This window comes from Hemitrygon akajei, chromosome 4 (genome assembly GCF_048418815.1).
Source record: "Hemitrygon akajei chromosome 4, sHemAka1.3, whole genome shotgun sequence".
NCBI lineage: Eukaryota > Metazoa > Chordata > Chondrichthyes > Myliobatiformes > Dasyatidae > Hemitrygon > Hemitrygon akajei.
The window spans coordinates 34,335,738-34,353,930 of record NC_133127.1 but is presented as its reverse complement, the minus strand read 5'-3'; the positions used below and the strand labels follow the sequence as shown (position 1 = coordinate 34,353,930).

Below are 18,193 nucleotides of genomic sequence, written 5' to 3'. Positions count from 1 at the left end.
TGGGGTTCAAATCCATACATCTCTCAAGGTCGCTGCACAGGTTGATAGGGTAGTTAAGAAGGCCTATGGGGTGCCAGGCTTCATTAACAGGGGGATTGAGTTCAAGAGTAGAGAGGTCATGTTGCAACTCTACAAATCTCTGGTGAGACCGCACTTAGACTATTGTGTTCAATTCTGGTCACCTCATTATAGGAAGGATGTGGAAGCTATGGAGAGGGTGCAGAGGAGATTTACCAGGACGTTGCCTGGTTTGGAGAACAAGTCATATGAAGCAAGGTTAGCAGAGCTGAGACTTTTCTGTTTGGGGCGTAGAAGAATGAGAGGGGACTTGATAGAGGTCTACAAGATTATGAGAGGCATAGATAGGGTGGATAGTCAGTACCTGTTTCCCAGGGCACCAACAGCAAACACCAGAGGGCATATGTACAAAATTAAGGGAGGGAAGTTTAGGGGAGACATCAGGGGTAAGTTTTTTACACAGAGGGTTGTGAGTGCCTGGAATGACTTGCCAGGGATGGTGGTGGAGGCTAAAATATTAGGAGTATTTAAGAGCCTCTTGGACAGGCACCTGGATGAAAGAAAAATGGAGGGTTATGGGGTAGTGTGGGTTTAGTAATTCTTTTTAAGGATTATATGGGTCGGCACAACATGGAGGGCTGAAGGGCCTGTACTGTGCTGTAGTGTTCTATGGTTGTCTGGCATAAGGGATGATGGAGAATGTGTGCCATCCAATTTGGATGTGGAACTGGGGGGTGGGGGGTATTTGGTGTGGGGTTTTTGTTCAGTGGGAGATGGAGAGCAAAGACACTGGACAGAACCAGTCGTAGGATTCGAACTGGTGCGGGACTATGATTCGATGGAGCCAGGTGCCAAGATCGCCTGAGCATCGGTGAAGCATTGAGCTCCAACTTGTGCACATTTGACTGTTTAATTAAACGTGCCTTTTTCTTTTTGTTTTTCTTTACTAACCCTTTAGCTAAGTTAAGGTTCATAAATATAATCCCTTTAATCGTATGCAGTGCGCCGTCAGTCATTTCGTGGCACTGAGTCGTAACAGGGTAGCATATTACACAGCATCCACACAAACCGGGGTTTGGGGTGGGAGAGTCATTTCAATCTCCTAGACTTACACAGCCAAGGAAACCAGGGGGTTTCAGAAGCATTAGACAAGATTGCATTTTGAAACTGTACTGAACTCTTCATTTCAAATTAGCTGCTGAGCATAACTGGGGCCTGTGAAAAACATTTCCCAGAGATCTTCTTCCAGCTGGGGTAGGGTCACTCTGGCTTTAGTGTTGACCAAGTGATACCCTGTCAGACTGCTTGGCAAGCAGCACCTGCCTTTGTACACTAATGCCAAAAAAGATTAAGTTCCATTACAATGGTGTGATCAAAATACTGAGGGAACACTGACAGGGGTCACTCACCCCACGAGCTGGGCTCTAAACAAATGGAAAGTGTCCACAACAATTCTCAGGCCTTTTGGCAGAAGGCCTTATCCAGCACTTTTAAAGTGCTGGTGCCTTTCATCATCCGTATCTCCTGTTGACAAGGCCTGTCTGCAGCTGCTTGCCCCGCCTCCGCTGAGGCTCTGCTAATCCTCTGGGACTGCCCTGACCTGCCCGCTCCATCACACCATCCACCCCATCAGAGTCTTACTGCCACCGGCAGGAGGTCTGTTAGCTTAAAGGCCGGCCAGCACGGCTACAGTAAATGAAGACGGCGGCTCTTTAATTACTCCCAAACTGAAGCAGAAGTTAACGACGGACAATAAACGCTCGTAAGCATTTCAATTATGAAACAGATTTTTTCGGAGGCAAGCACTGCAGGTATGAAATGAGTTCACTGGTGTTTACTTATCCCTTGCACTTTGACCTTATTTGACCCACAACCAATCGCAAGGTTTCTGAGCCAGGGATGGGCACCGTTAAAACCTGACGGGCCACGTATGGTGAGGGGTAGCAGCTCACCTTGATACCTCCGATCCGGTGCTCGCCCCTGAACTCCCTGCCATTCTTCAGCCAGTGGATGGTGGGGGTCGGGTTTCCCGCAGCGGGACATCGGAAGCGGACGGTGTTAGCGGCGGGCACGGCGTGCAGTTTCTTCTCCATTCGGTCGGGCCGCGCCCAGTACGGTGCTCCTGAAAGGGCCAATAAGCGAGAGAGTCGAGAGTTTGTATTGGTGGCCAACACAACAACAGGAAAACACTGATCTTGCATTGGGCGAATCTCACGTTACTATGAAAAGCAATCAGTAGATTCGTACCCAATTCCTGGAGATAATTGCTCCAGTGTTCCTGAGTTCTGACTGTTTGAGCTGCAACTTTGCATCTGCCATCTATCTTGAATTACGTGGCCTTGCTGACAACTGTGGCTCTCTCACCCCTGCCCACAAAGTTCAAACTAAATTTATTATCAAAGCATGTATATGGCACCTTGAGATTCATTTTCTTGCAGGCATTCACAGTAGAAAAAAGAGATACAATCGAGTCAATGAAAAACTACATCAATAGCATCAGGAGGCAACCCCATCTCCATGCCCATCCCAGACCAGAGCCTCAAGCTTCCCTTGCAATCCTCCTCTCCTCTGTGGCACATCGTGGAGTCCGCCCTACAGCAGAGAAACACACACAGGCTCTTCATCCTGTTCTGTCTCGTCCAGCAAGCACCCATCAACACCAATCCCATTTACCAAGTCTAGTTCTGCAATCTTCTAGGCTTTGGCGATTCAACTACTTATCTAGATATTCTTAAATAACACAAGAATCTCCAAACACGAGGAAATCTGCAGGTGCTGGAAATTCAAGCAACACACTCAAAATGCTGGTGGAACGCAGCAGGCCAGGCAGCATCTATAGGAAGAAGTACAGTCGACGTTTTGGGCCGAGACCCTTCGTCAGGACACATCATATCCTTTCTTCCTTAAATATATACAGCGAGCTTCTCTATGTCTGGTCCACTGGGCATTATATCCACTCTCCTAGGGAAGACCTTCAACCTCCTCAGTCTTATTCCTGAAAACCCTCAGCCTCACTCTTTGGGACTCACACCTCAGCCTCAGCATCTATACCTCACTCCCCTAATCACCAGCCTGCTCACTGGACCACATTGGGAAAATTATGAGCAGTCTGGGCCCTATATCTAAGAAAGGATGTGCTGGCATTGGACAGGGTCGAGTGGAGGTTTATGAGAATAATCTCAGGAATGAAAGGGTTAACACATGAGGAGCGTTTGATGGCTCTGGGCTTGTACTCGCTGGAGATTAGAAAAATAAAGGGGGAGGGGGAGGGAATCTCATTGAAATCTACCAACTATGAAAGGCCTGGTAGAACGAACATGGCAAAGATGTTTCCAATAGCGGGAGAGTATAGGACCAGAGGACACAGCCTCAGAATAGAAGGGGGTGTCGCCTTAGAGATGAGGAATTTCTTTAGTCAAACGATGCAGATCTGTGCAACTCATTGCCACAGAAGGCTGTGGAGGCCAAGCCATTGGGTCTATTTAAAGTAGAGGTTGTCAGATACTTAATTCGTAAGGGAATCATGTGGGGAAGGCAGGAGAATGGGATTGTGAGGGAAAATAAACAAGCCGTGGTTGAATGATGGAGCAGACTTGATGGGAAGAATGGTTAATTCTTCTCCTATGTCTTGTGAAGCTCGAGCTAGGCAATACTCAGCTTTATCCTCTCAAAGCCACCCTCCCAAGCCTTGCCCTCTGGAGATCTCTGCCACCTTCACTTGCGAAAGAAGGCACTCTCAGCACTTTGCCCGCGGAGCTCTGCTTCTGTTGCCTCTCCTTCCTTCCCCACTCTGCTTTACACCATCACAAGGAGCTGTTGAAATCCATGTGGACTGCTGCTGAAGGAGGCAACGTTTTCACACCCCTCGAGCAGGATTTGAAACGGGAGCCCCGAGAGCTCTCTCCACCTGCATCAAAGCTTCTGTCAATTCCAGCTGACACATCCCTGTCCTTATCAATGATCAAACCAGCCCAAGTACAACAGGGAAACAGCTCCAATGGGACCCAAAACGTTTCAATGACACGTTCCTGGGGAAAAGGGTCAGAGCCAAATGATCATTGCCGGCATCTGGTGTGAGCAGTTACAAAGGGGAGAAAAGCGGCTGCAGCCAACAAGGTGCGTGATGGCTGTTAGTAGCAAAGTAGTGGCCTCGCGAGCAGCGGCTGTCAAATTAACGGACGCCAAGACAGAAACAGAAAATTCTGGCAGTGTGCAGCAGGTCAGTCAGCATCCGTGGAGAGAGAACCAGTCTGAAGCTGCTGCAAAGTCTTCATTGCACCAGTGCAGACACGTACTTGTGCCTACGACAGTGAACTCGACCTCAGGTCCAGGGCACTTCTTTTGGATATTAACTGTGGCACTTTCCACAGATGTTGCTGACCTACTGAGAGTTTCCAGTATTTATTTCAGATTTTCACTATCTGCAGTTCTTTTCTCGATTTTTTTTTGGGGTCTGGAGGTAGTTGGGATGGTGACGCATACCGTGTGCCGACGTAAATGCTCAGGGGTTGACTTTGTTACAAATGGAACTTAACCATCCACTGCCAAACAGCCCGTGGTGCCAGAGGCCAGCCAGACTGTGTGGAACTGCACTGCAGCGAGGAGACAATCCTGCCAGCCACGGAGGGAGGGAAGTTAATCGAGGACAAGGGTCACATTATACCATGGACTAGGGCAGCAAATTCTAATTAAACTCTTCTGCCATTGAAAGGTGTGTCCATATTCTCAGCAAGTAGCACTAAATTCCCTCTGTTGACAGCAGAAAAAGAACCTGCGAGAACCTCACCAGCTAAGACTTCTTTCAATGGAAAGCAAGGACCTGATCTGTCCCACTCCTGAACTCCCCACACAAACCCATTGAGAACCCTCACAAGCTTGCATCTCTTTGGAGCAGCTAGATCCACTGACAAATAAATTCGGCTTATTTGTGGGTAGTACTGACTTCCTCTGAGGAGGAACCAAAACTTGTGATAACTAAGTAAGAGGTTAGTTTAGTTGACCGTTGATTACTAATTTAACTGGTTCAGCACTGTGCTGTACTGTTCTATGTTCCATTTCATACACCTTTTCAAGACACAAATTATGGGTTTAAAAAGTAAGGCCATTCTCAACAGGGGCCATATGGCACATTTGAAGGGGGACACCGAATGAAAACTGTGAGAAGGGGAGCCCCAAGTGTTTATGGGGGCCCCTGGTAACTGAACCAATGAAATACCCAAGCAGCAACCTTCATTGGAGTCAATAGATTCCCTCCTGTTTATAATATCTTTCCAACACACCGTTTGAATTCGATATCGCAACAAGAAGTGACCTCCGACTGTCATTGTCTAATTTGAAGCCCAATATCATGAAACTTGCAGAAAAGCACCAAGCTCAGGGATCGCATTAGGCCTGATGGATGTTTAATTTCAGACAGTCTTTTTTAAAGTTTTGTCCAGTATGTCGGAATGTTCAAGTTTTCTTGATGTTCAATCATCAATGATTTTCTGTCTACCTGTTCGTGTTGCATCCCTGTTTGAAAGGGGGGCCTTGGAACCTGAGAAGAGCTCCTAAGGGGGCCGTGGCCAAAAAACGGTTGAGAATCACTGCTCCCCTCTCCACATGAAAACTACATGCATCATCAAAAACCCCCACCATCCAGGCCATGCTCTCTTCCCTCTACTAGCACTGGGCAGGGGGTACAGGAGGCTAAGGTCCCGCACCACCAGGTTCAGGAACAGTTACTGCCCCACAACCATCAGCTTCTGAACTGGCGTGCATAACTAAATTCAACCCAACTCTGGGCTGATTCCACAAGCTCCAGACTCACTTTCAAGGGCTCTACAACTCATGTTCTCGGTGTTTTAATTTGCACAGCTTTTGTTCTTTTGCACTTTGGCTCTTTGTCAGCCTTCACTCATGTATAGTTCTTCATAAATTCCATTGTACGGCTTTACTTTCCTGTAAATGCCTGCAAGAAAATGCATCTCAAGTGCTTCTGGCGGCTTCCTCAATGTGTAACCCCGTGGGTGAGAGAGACTGTCTACGCATCACCCACACCTGAGGGAGGTGACTAAAACATTCAGAATGTGTGTGTCTCGGGCAGCTGTGGGCAAGCGGAGGGGGCGATGGAGGGGTGAATGGTTCGGGGAAGACTCCTGTCTGTCAGCTTCACACATTGTTTGCCTGTCAGATATCGCTGGGCTCCATCACTACTCACCCAGCATGGAGCGACAATGTTGAACTAATTTACTTTCCCAGCACCGAGAGTTTAATCAAAGCTTGCTGCTTTGGGCCAGTGATGGGTCACAGCAGCTTTCCCTGTTAACCTTCACATGCGAGTTGAAGCAATAATGCCAGCCATTTATTTTTCCCTGGCACTCAGCAGATATTGGCTGACAGATGAGCAGTGAGGGAGATGTTTCTCTGCAGACAGATATGGCCAAGAACATTGTCTCCCTGACCCCAGCACTGACAAGAGAACTCACTGACTGCCAACACAAAGTGATTTAATTACACTGAACAAAACTATTTATGAAGCAGTGGGGAAGGAGGTTATGGGCTGTGGGAAAAGACCACATCAGCCCCGGATCAGAGGTGCGCTCTTGGCCGATCAAGCGCTCACTGTGAGGTGTATTTGCATGCGCCTGCGTAAAGATGAGAATGAAGGCAAGCTGCCTAAAGTAACTTGTCGAACCAATGATTAGGGCCCTGACTTCCAGCTGTTGTGTATAGATTTCTAGCGTTGAGAAGCAGGTCTTCCCTTGAATTTGCACTATGATACAATACATTGTGGGGCATCTCTGGTGCCTTTCACCTCTTGTGGGGTCAAGAGGCGCCAAACTCAAAAAAGTTTGTTCTGAACCACACCGGATTGATTGTGAGAATGCTGCAAGTGTGCATGTGGCTGATTGATCACGTGGCGAATTGACTGGGCCTCCTATACGTGGCAGGCTCTCTCTTGGTGCGTGGGCTATCGAGTGCACGTGTTTTCGTCTTGTCGCTGCCCCACTGTAACTATCCCTGCGTGTACCATGGCTAACACGACTCACTAAAAATATTTAACCTTACTACTCTGTTGTCTCTCAGTGCATAGGTTAACACTTCTCACAATACACGTGGCTGACTTGTGTCAAAATGCCCTGCCTGTTACCATTTTGCGCGGCGCGCAGCTCACGGGGGCCGTGCTGGAAGTGAACTGCAGTTTCCATGTGCGTCATTATCACCGCACTCCCAGCTTTCTCTCTCAATCTTGTGGTATGTTCGCTAAACCCTTTTGTAATGGGGCTTTATTTGAGTTCATCATGTTCCCCGTCCGACAACTGGCAGATTAGCATCATCCTGAGCCTTCGTGCACGTAGCCTGGATTGTCACAGGAGTGTCAGCTTATCAATAGCCACGGCACACTCTCCATTCCACCTGACATCCCCTGCTAGTCCAACATGGCAGACAATTCCTCTGACTGAACCATGCACAGGAGGAATCCAGGATCATGTGTACTGCAGCCACATTTGTGGATTACACAAGGACAGGTTGGTTAGTAAACTGTGAGAAGGACAAATGGTCAGCAAAAATAAGACCATAAGACATGGGGCAGGATTAGGCCATTTTGCCCAATGAGTCTGCACCGCCATTCAATCACGGCTGACTAATTTTCCTTCTGAACCCCATTTTTCTCCCTTCTCCTATAACCTTTGATGCTCCTAATATTTAAGAACCTATCAAGCTCTGCTTTAACTGTACCCAATGATGTATCCTTGGCAATGTGTTCCACTGATTCACCATCTCTGACTAAAGAAATGCCTCCTCCTCTCTGTCCCTAAGGGACATCCTTGTATCATGAGGCTGGGCCCTCCGGTCCTAGACTATCGGAAACACCTCTCCATGTCCACTCTATGCAGGTCTTTCAGTATTTGGTAGGTTTCAGTAAGATCCACCCCATTCTTCTAAATTTTGGTGAGTTGATAACACCACCTTCTCCAATCCATCCTTAGCATATCTCCTGCCAAAACCCTCGATCATCCACTCATTTCCATCCTGCATCTTTTTCGCTCTGCCAGAGAGTTGTGCTCATGCTAAACACTGTTGCTCTGAAGTTTGTACCCAGTTCCCTGTATCTGTGAACTCAGTCACCTGTGTGCTGGACCCTGTGCCTGTAAAGGTTCAATCCTTACAATTCCCTACATGGCCTCACTCCTCCCTATTCCATGAGGCTTTCCAGACAGCAATCTCTGGAAACTCTTCCTTCTCCAACACACCACAGGCTCCATCATTGGAGGCCATGCCTTCAGCACCCAGGGACCTGATCTCCCAGATTTCCCTCTCCAAGTCCTCTCTGGTGTTCCTCCAAACTCCCTGCTTTGCCCAATCCTTTGCTGGTCAGCAAGAATAACATTTTCTCTGGTAATGTTGAAGTTAGTGCACTAAAGGCGCTAAACAAAGGCAAGTATTTGTACTTACTGCTATTATCATACACACAAGAAATGGCTCAGGACGTGAATGGCCCTGAACTCTGCACTAAGTTTTCAGCCTTGGTGGCTTGGGATAAAGGTGCTGCAGGTCCTCTATTCCAGAGACGCCTCCCCCTTGTGAAATGAATTCCTAGGTTATAAACCCCCCTCCGTGACTCCTTAGTCACTAAATACACAAGAATAGCAAGCCCACAGGCATGATTTCCCATTAATTCCATTCCCAACATGGAAGGAGGCCACTTGGTCCACTGAATTTCTTCTGGTTCACAAAGTAATCCCATACCCCTTAATTTTTCAGAAACCTATTTTCCCCACATTGCGATCAATTCCACTAAGAATATACCTCTCATCCACCCATGAGGGCCAACTGACAGAGGCCAACTACCCCACCATCCTGCAAGTTTTGGGGGAAGGGCACCCAGGGTAACTCATATGGTGATACAGTACCACCTCCATCACCCTGACCAGCTGGGAAGGCAATGGCCCAAGAGGGAAAGCTGCTTCAGGACACTGCCGACTACTGTGAGTGAGTGATAGCACAATCATTAAACAAAGATAATTTTACAAGCACACCTAAATATTGATTATCACTCATAAAAGGGTGTCTTGCTTAAATTATTCTTCTCCTGACTGAACACTGGCTATGATCCAACCCAAATGAGGCATGTTCATGAACTCCCACAGCCCCCAACAACCCTGTGATTTCAGATCTTGCCCGAGAATGGAGAAGCCTAGGAGAAGTGGTGGACACAGCCCAGTCCATCACAGGCAAAGCCCTCCCCACCTCTGCAAGGAAAGCAGCATGGCCCCCACCATCCAGGCCATGCTCTCTGCTTGCTTCTATCATCCAGCAGGAAGTGTCGGAGCCTTTGGTCCCACACACCAGGTTCAGGAACAGTTATTACCTCCTGAACCAGCGAGGGTAACACCACCCCCCTCAACACTGAGCTGATTCCACAACCTACCTACTCACTTCCAAGGACTCTACAGCTCGTCCTCGGTATCAGATATTTAGTTATCTTTTACTTGCATGTCTTCTTTTGCACATTGATTGGTTTTCAGCCTTTGTGTGTAGTTCCTTATTGATTTTATTGTATTTCTGTGACATACTGTGAATGCCTGCAAGAAAATGAATCTCGCAGTGACATACACGTACTTTGATAATAAATTTACATTGAACTTTGAACCAATGTAGTGATGTGCCAGTGACGCTCTTGCATCGCAGGATGGCTCACACTGAGGGGCTGGAGATTGCCTCCTAGCGACGGGAGCCACTATTCTGCCTCCCTTAACCCAGGTCTTGATACCCGCCTGCGTATCGGCGTTGACTGCCTGGTGTTTCTGGACAGCCTGTTGACTGGACTTCAATTTTCTATTGCGAACAGATGTGATGATTATGCAAGTGGGATAACATAGAGACAAAAGAATAAACAATGGAGATTGCAACATAAGAACTAATAGCATTTATAAAATAATGCCTGAAGCCTGCACGCTGCCAATTGAGTTGAACCCCCTGTGGTGTGATTCCCCTGTGATTTGCTGCAGCAGATTCCACACATTCCCTTACAGTTACTGCACAGCCACACTGCCTTCAGAACACACTTGCCGTCTTCCAGCTCCACAAACTCCCCGCAGCCGATCACTGAATCCTGACGCTCCAAAGGCAACAGCCTCGGGGCTGACAGCAGAGGGCTGCGGGCCAGGGGCTCGGCGAAAGGGGCTGGGAGCAGGCGCTGGTGGAGGAAAGAGGCTTGGGGGAAATGTGCTGTAGGAAAGAGGCTTGGGGGAAATGTGCTGTAGGAAAGAGGCTGGTTTGAGTAGCGGAAGGGATGAGAGGGGCAGGAAAGGAAGCAGAGAATGGCTCCTAAAGAGTTAGGGAAGTACTTGAATTTGTACTGGCCTGATCACCACCTCAGCAGTTCCAGAAGTCTTTACAGCCAATCAAGTGCTTTAGGAGCGCTGTTCTTGCTCCACCAAAGGGAAATGAGGTGGCAGTTTCGGACGTAGCAAACAGTGTGAGATTAATGATCAATTAAACTGGTCCATTGTATGACTTGTCAAAGCATAGGTCTCGGCCGGGAGTGCTGGGAAACCTCCTGTCCCCCTTCACGTTCCGGCAAAGGATCACATGGGACCTCCTATCTTTTACGAAGCGACACCCCCTGTGAAACAGAGTAAGCCCTCGTCACCGAGGCAGAGCTGCACAGAAGGAAGGTAAAGTGCTGATGGCTTGAGAATTTGTTCCACAGTCCTTTCAGCTTGAGGCAGGTGAGCTAACCCTGACACCTAATTAGGCTTGAAAAATGTTTTAATGAATGGAAAGTGAAAGCTAGAGTACAACTTGCGTTTAGGAGTTTCTGTGCAGAAAGAAACTGCACTGAATTAGATCCAAATGTGAAGAGTACTTCTAGGGATGAGACAGGTCACAGCACAGCACACCAACTGTACTATGTTTACCTCAGCAACATATAATGGGGAAAATTGAATCTAGTCACATTCCACATTAAATCCTCTGCTAGTAAGAAGCCTTTATCATTACAACAGAAACAGTGAAGAAAGAAATCTTTCATGATGCTCATATAAGTAAGAGGAAATCCTCTGTTGATTTTTTTTTCTGAATCATTTGCTGTCGAAGAACTTTCAGACTGCCTAGAGAATTAATTTATTACCAGCACTGAATAATATAATTTTTAACCCCACAGTCCTGATTAAGGTTATGGCTGCACAAGAGATGATACTTGCTGCAGATACATTTTATCTTAAAGCCTGTAACAAGTCATATGGAAGGTCAGTACTGGATAGTGCCTCTCGTGCTTTCCTCCAAGGACAGCTGGTTAAACACCCACTTAAAGGTTATGTCTTCAATTTGATTGAAAAGGCTGGGACCCCATTTAATAAATTGGTGCCTACCACAGACTGAGTAGATGGAATTCCTGGTAATTATATAATTTGTTCATCTGATGCCAGTGAATGCACAGCCAGATTTAATTAAAGATCAAATTGCATTTCAATACTTACAGGCACATTGCTGAGAATCCACAGGGAACATGTACAAACAGACTTATTTACTGAAGTGAAGCATTGTTTTTATTTGACTTAAGTGCGATTGCCAGAAAAACATAATTATCCTATGGTTGAGGGGAAATATTAAGCTTTCACCAGACTTGCATTATCACTGACCCCAAGAGTACATTCTTCTGCCGTTAAGTGTGACGACAAGTGAAGGAACAAGGCTTAAGATCACTCAGGCAGCGGGTGAATGAGTGTAGTGGGGACATTGTCACAGAGGCACTGGAGTACATGTTTGCTGAGGACGTCAATAACAAATGTCACTTTCCTTGTAGCCACAGGTATTGCAATGCAGCTGCAGACTGAGTGTGTGGAGTGATACCGAATGCAGATTGGTTTGTGTGTGGTGTTCCATTGACTCTATTGTATTTCTTGGTTTTTCTGTGAAGAAAATTGAATCTCAGGGTGGGATACTGCATACGTCCTTTGATACTAAATTTACTTTGAACTTTTGAGCTTTGAAGAACTGGTCCTTGAGAGGATATGCCATGCAAATGACCGTCAGCTGTGTCTACTTCCTTCAGCCAATCTTTTATCAAGACACACGTCTGCCTCTCCTCCAGTGCTGCAGAACCTCAGGCACACAACTAGTGATCTCACAGCTGGCCTTGCCTTCCATACTTCTCTTGTCAGACGCTTGCCTCCATAAAATAGAACTCCCTCAGAAAGCTTTCTCCCCCTTAGACTAATCCCATGGTCCTAACACCATCTTCATTTACGGGGTCTGGGTGTTGCCGAGTCACCCGTCTGAACCACTGCAGTCCGTCCAGTGAAGGGGTGTCCACAGTGCCCCCGGCAAATGGCAACGAAATTCCAGGACTCAAACCCAGTGCTGACGAAATCCCAGTGACACATTTTCACATTCAAATGGCGCGTGCATTGGAGGGGAACCTACAGCTGATGTTCCCCTGTGCTTGCTGCCCTAATCCTTGCATGTAAAGGTTGTGGATTTATTTTACCCTGGATAACGATGTGTCTGTCCTAACCTCACCTTACCTCAGTAACTTCCACTGGCTAAATGATTTTGAAGATCAAACACAGAACATTAAAACACAGTACAAGCCGCCTAGCCCACACTGTCGAGCCGATCTTTGAACCTACCCTAAGATCAATCTAACCCTTCTCTCCTCAATAGCTGGCCACGATTCTATCACCCATGTACCTGTCTAAGAGTTTCTTAAATGTCCCTAATGTATCTGCCTCTACAACCACTCATGAAGCTCAACATACTCACGGGTACAAAATGCACTAGACACACCTTCAGATTGACTTCACAGCTCAAAGCCTCATCACCTTCAATGAATCCACCCTGAAGGCCCAGCCCACGTGCTGCAGACCCCTCTCGCTCTGCCTGCCAGCAGGCACAAAGCGTAACTTGCATTTCCACAGTGACTGATGTGACTTTAAGTGGGAGCTGGTATCCCAATGTGCTTTACACTAATAGGGACATTGCCTGTAGTCTCCATTAGAAAGCACATCAAAAATTTATTTTTGTGTGTGGTAGAGAAAGTTATCCAATTGTGGAGAGTTGTCATGCCATGCACATAACTCCCAGAAGAAAATTTATTCAGAAAAGCACCTTTCTATAAGAAGATAACGTGAGCGTTACCAGCAAGAGATGTACTTCAGTGAAGATTAGTGACAGGCCTCCCGCCCCTTTTGTTTTATTCTTTCTCTGCCATTTCTCAGCTGTGATTCAATTTTAAGCCATTTTACATGACCCAGAATTAAGTCTGCAATTGGATTTCTTTTTCCAGCACACACAAAGAGAAATTTTTGATGTGCATTCTAATCAAGTCTAACAGGCTTAGGAATGAATGTTTTGTTGGAAGCGGCAGACTTACTTGGACTGGATCAGCCATCATCTAACTTTCGAGAGCAACAAATTGGCTCCAGTTTGTACTAATCCCTTCTTTAAAATGCCGATATCCTGTGACAGGGCCATTGATGGTCACAAGGCAGATTTATGTTGGGATTACACTCCAGGCAGCAGCAGCACAGTCTCTCCTTACGCTGCTCCCAGTGGCAGGCATCACGTTACCTTCCTGGCAACCCGCGCAGACTCGGCGACCCTCTGCACCAGCTGCGCACTGGAGCATTTCACCGCCTCTGCGTCAGCCCCTCACTCCAGTGGTCCACACCTAGCACTCGCTGCGGTGCCTCTTCCCCATACTTCAGAGAGACGTGTGCGGTGCGTGGATTAACATCACAAGCTCTGTGCTGTGTACCATACAGCAACGGCTGTGTGGGCTGAAACTGCATGATCTGCCGTGACAACTCATTTATATGAAACTCCTGTGCCATTACTTTTACCCTGGGCGTCGCACTGGTTAATTACAGAACCACAGAGAGCTGGGGCATGGAAAAAAGATTGCCCGCTTGCCCCCCCAGCCCTCTGAGTCCACACTGATCATTTACACTAATGCTACATTCATCCTGCTTTTTAAAATTTTCCCCAATTTCTCATAAACACCATCCTATCAGAGTGTGCTAGAGGGTGGGAGGGATGGAATAGGGGCTTATTTTGCTGTTGTTGTCTTGTTATTGCTGCTTTTGTTGTCTTGCAGAACATTGTGGGCGTTGGAATACACGGTGACACTTGTGGGCTGTTCCTCGGTGTGTTGGCTGTTAAAGTGCATTTCACTGTCTGTTTCAACGTGCATATGATAAATAAATGATCTGAATTATAAACTCCCATCAGATTCTGCCTCTATCTACTGTATCTATCCAACCTACCCATCTATCTAAGTGTCTATCCAACCTACCTATCTGTTTATATAGACGTACAAAAAAGCTGGATGAGTTCAGCAGGTCGGGTATCCGTTGAAAGAAGCAGTCAACGTTTCGGGTCGAAACCCTTCGCGTTGACTGCTTCTTTCAACGGATGCTGCCCGACCTGCTGAGTTCATTCAGCTTTTTTGTACGTCTTGATTTGACCACAGCATCTGCAGTGTACTTTGTGTTTACTATCTGTTTATATATTTATCCAATCTGCCTATCTATCTGTTGTAGATTGTAGTAACTTTTTATGTGTTGTAGTGTACTGCTGCCTCAGAACACCAACTTTCACAACATATGTCAGTGATGTTGAAGTGGATTGTGGATGATGCAGATCCAGAAAGGGTTTTAACATCTGGCCCTCATGTCCTCCATCTCTCCCCTCCCAAAGGCACTGGCTTAACCCCCTTGCTTGTTAGCCAGATGCCTAAAGGCTGACTGGCGTGTGGAGCCCCACCGGTCCACCGGGACAATTCCCACAAGGCCCAGCATGAGGCTAGATCTGCGCTCTTGGCTAACATGTATGGTGAACCAACACTGGCCCCTGTATTCAACACATGAAGAATTTGGAGTAAATGCTCTTGCCACGTCTTTAACTGACGTCCTGGAACCTTTCTCCACAGCAGGAACAATGCTTCTTTGTAATTACTGGAATGTGATCTCACCTTGTCCCAATTAATCATTAGAGCTGTTACTAGGTGGGCCAAAACAAATAGCAGGCTGACTGCTGTCAGAAATACCTGTTCTCCAGACCACACAGGAGTCCCAATGTTGACGTCCTGCTGTCAGCAGAGCGCCTGCATAACAAACCGTGCAAAACTGCGCTTGCTGCCGGGACCAGGGTTCCCTCATCAAACGCAGCATGTCACAGTGCCGCTAGCGTGAAGCACGTAGCGTCTGGGCTGCCGGCGTTCGCCCTCTACCGCGAAGTGCCGACCACGATCGGAGGCCGAAGCACCTCAGTGCCCGCTGACCGCGTGGTACCCACCCCCACCGTGGCGAGAAGCCAAAGCCTTGTGTGGGCCCCGAGTCGGTGGGTAGAGGAGTCAGCCAAGCCAGTTTCTGATCCACAGTCTCTGAGGGGTTCACTGAGCGGAGAGAGAATCCACAGTGAACACGGTGAATGGCTGCAAGGCTTCACGGGGGGTGGGGTTGCTAGGGAAGACGGAGAATGTGCTTGCGTGTTTGTACCTGGTGGAATTTGAAGAAGTGGGACTGGTACTGATCATGGGGATCTCTGCATTGACTCACAACCCACACTACATGAAGTCTCCTTCACTCGAACTGTTTGTCAGACCCTGTGGGTCAGTTCAAAAAATAAGTGCTGAGAAACTCTCTGCCCTGCTTATATTCTGTGCTTGTACCCGTGCCAGAACACTGCTGTGAGGCGCAACTGAAAACGAAAAGACATTTTAATAGTTGCTGAGTGAAGTTTCATGACAACACTGGCTGCCGAGGAAATAAACAAGATGGTGGGTCCCAGTGAGACGGGCGAATGAACACAGAGGCTCATTTACAAGAAGGAAAAACTGGTGGAAGGCTGGGGTGTGAAACACCCACATGCAAATCACTCAGCCACCGGCTCCCTCGTTGCTCATCGCCCTATTACTCTGGAAGGCAGTACGACCACATTCATCGACCCCAGCTCCGCTCTGGCCTCTGATGAACAAGGCCCCAATGTTACTACATCCACCCGAAAGGCGGAGATGCAAGAGCTAAAAGTCTAAAGCGGAAAAAAATAAAATCGCTGGAGGAACCCAGCGGCTCAGGCAAACGGATAATCGATGTTTAGGGCCGAGACCGTGCATCTTAATAGTTGGAGGGAAAGTGACACTATGGTGACATCTTAACCAGGGTGAGAATAAGGTGCAGATTCCCCACCCATTCCCTACAAACTTGTCCAAGTGATTGACACTTGCTCATCAGCCACTCTGGGATTATCAGCAGGCTGAACATTAACACGAGCCTGATCCTTCCACATGGTCCAAATTGGGAGCAGGAATCCTAGGTATTTCCCTCTTTCTGGCACACTGGAGTGTATTGTGACCTATACATTACAGAGCAGCTATCAAGCCTAGGACCCTCTTGAGAGAGACGGCTCAGTCAATCAGCAGATACACATTCTGCATGACTGGAGCAGGTCAGAATGGTTACGTCTAGGCCCACTTGTGTTCTTGGGATGTTGCTCTTATCACTGAAGAGCAGGAATGTTCTGGTTCCGAAGAAAGGTCAGAACATGCTTTTCCTACACAAATGCCAAGTGTTTCAAGCAGTTCAACATTTTGTCCTTTGACGATATAAGTGGAAGAATTCTAAAGCAAAAGACTGCAGGTGCTGGAAGCCTGATATAAAAGTGAAAGTACTGAAGACAGTCAGACATTAGAGGGAAAAGCAGACTTAGCAGATTGATAATCTTCCATCAAGACTGAAAATCTGCAAGATTCAGTCGAGATAAAGGGCCATCAACCTGAAAATTTCTCTGTTTCTCTCTTCATAGACACTGCCTTACTTACTGAGCATTTCTAGCATTTCAACCAAAAACTGCTGGTTGTTAGAGCCACCACACATTATCACACACCTCACTGCACCTAGTAGACTTTAAAACCCTCTAAGATGTCCTGGAATCTCAAGAGATTTAACTGGCTGTTAGGTTTATTTGAAAAAGAGAACTTTGCTAATGTGGGCGTGTAGTCCAAGTTCCCCTCCCAAATTGCCCTCACCATTCTGACTGGAAAATGTACTGTTCTTTCATTGACACTGGAGCTCCCTACCCCAGTCCTTTGAGAGTACCCATGCTGCACTTCAAAGCAGTAGCTCCCACTAGCTATAAGGGCACTACCCATCCAGCAGAGTGCTAATCGGCCTATTAAAGCAAAAACTTCATGCCACCTTAAAAGTTTCTTCAGCAGGCAGAAAATCTGATCAACCATTCCAGTTAGCCCCCACCCCAGCCCCCTCTATCTCAATGTAAACACCTCAACCACTTTTTATAACGTTGTTTACATTGTAAACACATGCTGGTATTTATGCATATTTTACTCCATATCTGTACTTCAACCTTGAACTTTATTTTTATATCACTCTTTACTATTGTTGTTTTTTGTTGCATGTCACGTCAACACACCACAGCAAATTCCTAATAGGTGTGTAAAGCTACATGGTGACTAAGGTTAATCCTTGATAGTTTGGGAGGAGGTAAGAGCCCAGGACCTGCCAATGAAGTCAACCAGCTGAGGAATGATTTTATTTAAACAGTTTTGTTAGGCATTGGAAGATAATTTAAGGAAATCCTACTTCTTCTGTCGGAGGGTCTAAGATCCCTCTTTTCACTGCCCTCCTGCTTATCGGGAGCAGACAAAACACCGGCTGAAGGAGACAAGCACCTAAGCATCTCCGTACAACAGTAGCTTTAAATAACGCTAATTTAGTAGCCTTAACTGTCCTCGGTCATTTGCAACTCACACTTTCCTCAAATGGGTTTATTTGCTTTCCTAGTGAACAGATGTGTGTTCTGGATTATAAAGTGGTACTGGCCGGGGCAGTAAGTGTAAACTGGGGCTCAACCCACTAACATCTTGGTGTCATTAACTGGCTCAATCTCCAGGAGATGCTCAGTGGCAGGCTGGCATTGACAGTTCCTGTCATCAGCATCCAGCCTACTTGCGAGGACACTGAGGCATGCAGAGTTGAAGATATTATACTCGAGCTGTTACATAAGAAAACATTGTCCTGTTCTGTTTAAAAATCTTTAAGCACAATTGGAGCTTTACAAAGATCAGAAACAGCTTAATTTTAAGGGATGGATTTGTATAGCTACAGTCTTGTACATTCAATCCTCCCTCTGGAGTTTGAAATGTGCACTACCATTGGATTTCCTC

At 46.9% G+C, this 18,193-nt stretch overlaps 1 protein-coding gene across 9 annotated transcripts in view; it reads right to left on the bottom strand.

The window, feature by feature from the left end:
* The window catches only part of LOC140726206 (fibroblast growth factor receptor 3-like), a 271,549-nt gene that overhangs the window by 36,443 nt on the left and 216,913 nt on the right, over positions 1-18,193 (bottom strand). For all 9 annotated transcript variants that reach the window (XM_073042271.1, XM_073042272.1, XM_073042270.1 and 6 more), the window contains one exon: positions 1,971-2,140. In XM_073042271.1, the coding sequence (XP_072898372.1) occupies positions 1,971-2,140 (170 nt within the window). The remainder of the gene's footprint in view (positions 1-1,970; positions 2,141-18,193) is intronic.